A 7385-nucleotide genomic window follows, 5' to 3' on the forward strand; every position below is an offset into this window, starting at 1 on the left:
TGGGTATGGAGCGAAGCGCGGGTCCTGCAGACGCTCGTGCACCTTCCTCATCATGTGGGTCACCTGGACCTCCTGGTCAGGGTGGTGCTCAGCGAAGCGGATCAGCGAGTGCAGCAGCGTGTCGCCCTGCGTGTTCCGCCAGTGCAGCCTGGCTCCCCGCACCAGCAGCACGTCCAACATGTCCACGTTGAAGGTCAAGGCCGCCACGGACAGGGGCAGCTCGCCCATCATGACCGTGGCGGCGAAGCACGGGCCCACCGCCTGTCCACCCGGATATAGGGAGTGGGGGAGAGTGAGAGGGGGGAAGGGGTGGGGAGGGTAGATGATAACGGTGATGGTGATGATGATGATCATCATCATCAGCCCCAACCCCATCCCCCCACAACAAACACCTCCCACCATCTTCATCCCCCACCCCCACCACATCTCCACACCACACAAACACCTCCCACCTCACACCTTCTCCCACAACCCATCACCCCACCCCATCCCTCCCCCCCTGCCCCTCCCCACCACCGACAAAAACCTCCCACCACCACTACACCACACCACACTAAAACCACACCACACACCACACCACCCCCCACCCCACCCCCACCCCCCCACACACACACACACACAAAAACCTACCACCACCACTACACCACACCACACCACACCACTCCTCACCCTCCCACACCCACCCACAAAAAACTACCACCACCACCATACCACCATTGCTCCCCCTCTCCCTCTCCCCCCTCTCCACTCCACCCCAACCCACTCCACACACGCACATACCACCTCCGTCCCCACAAAAGCCTCCCACCCTACCCAAACTCCCACAACCCACCTACCCACCCCCCACCCCAAACCCAGACCCCACCCCACCCCACCACACCACACCCACCACACCCAACGCCCCCAACTCCCACTCCATCCCAGACACCCCATCCCACAAACCCCCCTGCCCCGTCCCCCCACCCCCCACCCCACACACACTCTCTCTCTCTCTATCTCTCTCCCCCTTCCCCATCCCCACCCCACACACACACCTTCCCGTGAAGCAACAGATCACAGCGGTCCGGCGCCAGGTCTCCCAACAGGGCCCTCACGCCTTCCACGTTCTGCTTGCTGACCAAGGTGTGCAGCACGTTCTGCCCCTCGTAGTCACCCTGGCGGTGCTGCAGCAAGAGCCCCGGGCACAGCGTGGCCAGCTTCCGCATCACCGTGATGTCACCGTGAAAGATGGCCGCCTGCTGCAGGAGGTTCTCGTCGCAGTCCGGGGGGCACTTGTTGAGGAGTGGAGTCTTGTCGTGAGCCTTCAGCAGGTCCAGCTGTTCCAAGACGTCCACCTGTTCGTCGGGTGGGTGGGTCGGGGTGGATGGTGGAGGGGGAGGGCGTGGATTGGGGAGGGAGGTGAAAGAAATGGTTAATCAAGGAACCGTATCTTGCTATTTTTAAAGTGTCTGTTGGCGTGAAACAGGCAAATTTAGACGCTGTATCTCCTATTTCAAAAGTGTCCGTGGGTGTGAAATGGCTAATTTAGACGCTGTATCTGCTATTTCAAAAGTGTCCATAAGTGTGAAATGGCTGATTTAGACGCTGTATCTGCTATTTCAAAAGTGTCCATAAGTGTGAAATGGCTAATTTAGACGCTGTGTCTGCTATTTCAAGTGTCCGTGAGTGTGAAATGGCTAATTTAGACGCTGTGTCTGCTATTTCAAAAGTGTCCGTGAGTGTGAAATGGCTAATTTAGACGCTGTGTCTTGCTATTTCAAAAGTGTCCGTGAGTGTGAAATGGCTAATTTAGACGCTGTGTCTGCTGTTTCAAAAGTGTCCATGAGTGTGAAATGGCTAATTTAGACCCTGTATCTTGCTATTTCAAAAGTGTCTGTGGGTGTGAAATGGCTAATGTAGACGCTGTATCTACTATTTCAAAAGTGTCCGTGGGTGTGTATACATACGCGGGCAGAAGATCAAATTCGCATGTTAAAGATCCTGTAATCCATGTCAGTGTTCGGTGGGTTATGGAAACAAGAACATACCCAGCATGCATACCCCGGAAAATGGAGTATGGGTGTCAACATGATAGGGTAAAAACGATCATGCACGTAAAAGCCCACTCGTGTGCGTACGAGTGAACGTGGGAGTTGCAGCCCACGAAGGCAGTAGAAGAAGAATCAAGACGCTTTATCTGCTAATACAAAGAGTCCGTGAGGGTCTGTCTGAGTGTTGAATCAAGACGCTTTATCTGCTAATCCAAATAGTCTGCGAGGGTCTGTCTGAGTGTTGAATCAAGACGCTTTATCTGCTAATCCAAAAGAGTCCGTGAGGGTTTGTCTGAGTGTTGAATCAAGACGCTTTATCTGCTAATCCAAATAGTCCGTGAGGGTCTGTCTGAGTGTTGAATCAAGACGCTTTATCTGCTAATCCAAAAGAGTCCATGAGGGTCTGTCTGAGTGTTGAATCAAGACGCTTTATCTGCAAATACAAAAGCGTCTGTGTGGATCTGACTGAATGCTGAATCAAGACGCTTTATCTGTCTGTCTGAGTGTCGAATCAAGACGCTTTATCTGCTAATACAAAAGCGTCTGTGTGGATCTGACTGAATGCTGAATCAAGACGCTTTATCTGCTAATACAAAAGAGTCCGTAAGTGTCTGTCTGCGTGTTGAATCAAGACGCTTTATCTGCTAATACAAAAGAGTCCGTAAGTGTCTGTCTGCGTGTTGAATCAAGACGCTTTATCTGCTAATACAAAAGAGTCCGTAAGTGTCTGTCTGTGTGTTGAATCAAGACGCTTTATCTGCTAATACAAAAGAGTCCGTAAGTGTCTGTCTGCGTGTTGAATCAAGACGCTTTATCTGCTAATACAAAAGAGTCCGTAAGTGTCTGTCTGTGTGTTGAATCAAGACGCTTTATCTGCTAATCCAAAGAGTCCGTGAGGGTCTGTCTGAGCGTTGAATCAAGACGCTTTATCTGTCTGTCTGAGTGTCGAATCAAGACGCTTTATCTGCTAATACAAAAGCGTCTGTGTGGATCTGACTGAATGCTGAATCAAGACGCTTTATCTGTCTGTCTGAGTGTTGAATCAAGACGCTTTATCTGCTAATACAAATAGTCCGTGAGGGTCTGTCTGCGTGTTGAATCAAGACGCTTTATCTGCTAATACAAAAGAGTCCGTAAGTGTCTGTCTGCGTGTTGAATCAAGACGCTTTATCTGCTAATCCAAAGAGTCCGTGAGGGTCTGTCTGAGCGTTGAATCAAGACGCTTTATCTGCTTATACAAAAGCGACCGTGTGTGACTGAATGCTGAATCAAGACGCTTTATCTGTCTGTCTGAATGCTGAATCAAGACGCTTTATCTGTCTGTCTGAGTGTCGAATCAAGACGCTTTATCTGCTAATACAAAAGCGTCTGTGTGGATCTGACTGAATGCTGAATCAAGACGCTTTATCTGTCTGTCTGAGTGTCGAATCAAGACGCTTTATCTGCTAATACAAAAGCGTCTGTGTGGATCTGACTGAATGCTGAATCAAGATGCTTTATCTACTAATACAAAAGCGTCAGTGTGGATCTGACTGAATGCTGAATCAAGACGCTTTATCTGCCAATAAAAAAAAAGTGTCCGTGTGGGTCTGAGTGTCGAATTACGTTTTCGCCCCCTTTTCTCTTCCAAGTGTGACTGGAAAAAATCAGAAGCAAACACCAGCATGCACCAACATGCACCCCCCCCCCCTACTCTAACCCCCTCGAAAACGGAGTACGGCTGCCTACGTGGCAGGGTACATAAAGGAAACAAATAAATGAATAACCCACCCACCTCGAAAAACAACAACAATAAACACACACCAAAAAAACGGTCATACACGTATAATGTTACATATCTATGTGAGTGAGTGTGTGTGTGTTTGTTTGTGTGTGTGTGTGTGTGTGTGTGTGTGTGTGTGTGTGTGTGTGCGCGTGCGTGCATGCACGTGACTGAAACATGATTGAGTGATACAGGAAACGGCTCTGCGCAGGCAGGTAAGCAGCCTGTTGTGCAAATGAGATGACTCTGCTGTGTTTGCAAAGTGTTAGAGTTTGGTCTCTGACCGAGGATAGGAGCCATATTCTTCTTCTTCTTCGTTCGTGGACTGCAACTCCCACGTTCACTCGTATGTACACGAGTGGGTTTTAACGTGTATGACTGTTTTTACTCCGCCATGTAGGCAGCCATATTCCGTTTTCGGGGGTGTGCAAGCTGGGTATGTTGTCGCTTCCATAACCCACCGAACGCTGACATGGATTACAGGATCTTTAACGTGCGTATTTGATCTTCTGCTTGCGTTTACACACGAAGGGGGTTCTGGCACAAGCAGGTCTGCACATATGTTGACCTGGGAGATCGGAAAAATCTCCACCCTATCCCCAACAGGCGCCGTTATCGAGATTCGAACCGGGTGCCATGAGATTGAAAGTTCAACGCTTTGACCACTCGTCTATTGCGCCCGTCATAGGCGCTATATAAGTACCCATATCCTCATCATTATCATGAAAGTGAAAGCGAAAGTGAAAGTGAAAGTGAAAGCGAAAGTGAAAGTGAAAGCGAAAGTGAAAGTGAAAGTGAAAGCGAAAGCGAAAGTGAAAGCGAAAGTGAAAGTGAAACCCACCTGCCGTGTCGAGCCCTGCAGGATGTTGTCGCTCAGACGGGAGAGGAACTCATCTTCAGAGCGCTGCAGCAGGTGTCGGTACATGCGCCTCATGGTGCTGTTGGCACGTCTCACTTCTGCCGGCATGGTCTTTTAGTTGAATTCTGTGTTTACGTGTGAATGTTAACTCGTTCTCATTTATTTGTTGAGACCACTGAATGTGTGAATGTTAATTCGTTCATTTATTTGCTGAGACTACTGCGTGGGTGAATGTTAACTCGTTCATTTATTTGCTGACACCACTGCATGTGTGAATGTTAACTCGTTCTCATTTATTTGCCGAGACCACTGCATGCCACTGAGTCTTTGGTTTAAATAATCTTTAATTATTCAACAATACACATAATTACAATGCAATGAATAACAAAAGAGCATCAACAAGCTTAAAGCTTATACTGTGTGTCTTTCTGACCACCGGTATGTCTTTGAATTTGTGTCAAGTGGTTCACGTGATCTGTGTGGGTTCCATGTTTGGAAGGTGTGGAGACATGCAGTACTTCATTGGCCACAAGGGTGTGAAGGACTCCTAGGATGCAGGGTGCAGGACTGGAACCATGTGCAGCGGAATGAAGGTGCACACGCTGGAACAAACACAAGCATAAAAATACATATACATATTCTCTCCCCCCCCCCCCTCCCCCCAACCTCCCCCCCCCCCCCCATGACATCTCATTCAATACACACCACAATCTCTTTAGACTTTTTCTTATAATAATCTACCTTCCCTCTGATACATAACATGAACACTTTTTTACACTAATATTCACATGCACTCCCTTTCCTTTATCCACTACTTGACTCCTTTCCGTCTAAAAACACTTATAGTGAATAGACGTTAAACTGAAGATAAAACAAGCATTAAAAAAATGAAAAAAAATGAGCGATAGGGGGAGTGAGATAAAGAGACACATGCCACATGATGCAATGCACACAAGGGCAAGGGAAGAAAAAAACACTCAGACATTTATAAAACACCTGTCAAACGTTAAAAGAAAGCATAAATCGCCTATCACTGAGACAAAAAAAAAATTCACTTGTCTCTGCGTGTCTGTGTGTGTGTGTGTGTGTGTGTGCGTGTGTGTGTGCGCGCGCGCGCGCGCGTGTGTGTGTGTGTGTGTGTGGTATAGTTCTTTGAGGTCGGGCTACTGATTTACCATCTTGGCCTAGAAGTCCAAAAGCCCCAGCTCTGCTTCATAGGCAGGCAGGTTCTAAACGAAGGGCTACCTTATTAAGACCGTGAGGGGCGGCCTGGGGCGGCCATTGGTCTTGAACGTGAACAGCGTAATTGTCTTATCAGTGACGGAGCGATATTAGAGAGGACAGTCGACAAGTTATCCTGAGGACGATGAGGCGAGCGGCCTTGATCAGCGCGTCCGACAGAGGAACAATCACTGTGCGTCGTTTCAGGGGAGGGCGGAACCTGCCTCATGTCCGGGCGACGACTTTCCTTTTCGTTTCTTCTTTTTTTTTTTCCCCCAATAATTAATGTTGATCTAACTGTATGTTTTTCGACGTATATGTATTATTACTAAGATAATTTCGATGATTATCCCACATATAGAATCCACACACTCACATCAGAGCAACCTAAATCTCAGACAACTCAAAACACTAGGTATAATGTTAAAATATTCACTGAAATTGTCCATGAAAACCAAATAATTATTCAGACAAAGAACTTAGTGTATTTGGAAGAATAATACTTCGAATACATTTAGAAACAATGTATTAGTCGAAAACTGACATGTTATATAGAAAACGAGAAGAAGAAAAAAGAAGAAAAAAAACGAAAACAAAAACCGAAAAGAAAACAGAAGGAAAAAAAAGGGGGGGGGAGGGGGTGTTTTTTTGTGTGTGTTTTTTGTTTTGTTTTTTGTTTGTTTGTTTGTTTTTTTCAGTGAAGAAGGCGTGTGAAAGCACACAAAAAAACACGTTCTGATGCTCCATGACCTGCATGCAACTGAGGCCACAAAAAAAAAAAAAGGAAGGACAGTCACTTCAACTCGGTGGAACGGGTGGCTGGGTCATCGAAACTTGGGATCGGAACTTTAGAGTGACAGGTGCCTGGATGAAACATGTTCGTATGCCTGGGTAATATGATACAGAACTTATGCTCGACAGAAACTTTGTGAGGAAGCTTGTGTGCTAGTGTGTCTTAGTGTTAGTGTTAGTGTTAGTCTTAGTGTGTGTGTGTGTGTGTGTGTGTGTGTGTGTGTGTGTGTGACAAGATTGTACTGGCTTTTAGTACTGCATCCTTGGGGGCTAGCTGGCATTAAGGGTTCATTCTAACGCCGACTGTACTAAAGCCCCCACGGTCAAGAGAGTGCGGATGTAAATTGGGCAAGACACTCTCCACTGTTGCCAAATTCTAGCCCGGATAGTCGGAACAGCAGTTGTCTCCTCTGTTCTGATGATCATAGTCGGACACGACTGACTATTATACAATATATAATACACATAATATTTTTTTTATTGCTATGGATACTTATATAGCGCCTATCCTCGGTCGAAGACAAAGCTCTAAGCGCTTTACAAACACGGAGTCATTTACACAACAGGCTGCCTACCTGAGTAGAGCCGACTGACGGCTGCCATTGGGCGCTCATTATTCGTTTCCTGTGTCATTCAATCAGATTTCAGGCACGCACATATATACACTCAGACATACATGTAACATTTAACATTTTACGTGTATGACCGTTTTGTTTATTTA

The 7385-nt window shown here is 47.0% G+C and overlaps 1 protein-coding gene across 1 annotated transcript in view; it reads right to left on the bottom strand.

The window, feature by feature from the left end:
• LOC143275779 (transient receptor potential cation channel subfamily V member 6-like) overlaps positions 1–4760 on the bottom strand; it is a 17201-nt gene extending 12441 nt beyond the window's left edge. The window contains exons 1-3 of the mRNA XM_076580058.1: positions 4634–4760; positions 1035–1334; positions 1–261 (exon numbers count right to left, since the gene is read on the bottom strand). The exon at positions 1–261 is cut by the window's left edge and continues 3 nt beyond it. Coding sequence (XP_076436173.1) covers positions 1–261; positions 1035–1334; positions 4634–4759 — 687 coding nt within the window. The 5' untranslated portion in view covers position 4760. The remainder of the gene's footprint in view (positions 262–1034; positions 1335–4633) is intronic.
• Positions 4761–7385: the final 2625 nt, after the last annotated feature.

This window comes from Babylonia areolata, chromosome 31, assembly GCF_041734735.1.
Source record: "Babylonia areolata isolate BAREFJ2019XMU chromosome 31, ASM4173473v1, whole genome shotgun sequence".
NCBI lineage: Eukaryota > Metazoa > Mollusca > Gastropoda > Neogastropoda > Buccinidae > Babylonia > Babylonia areolata.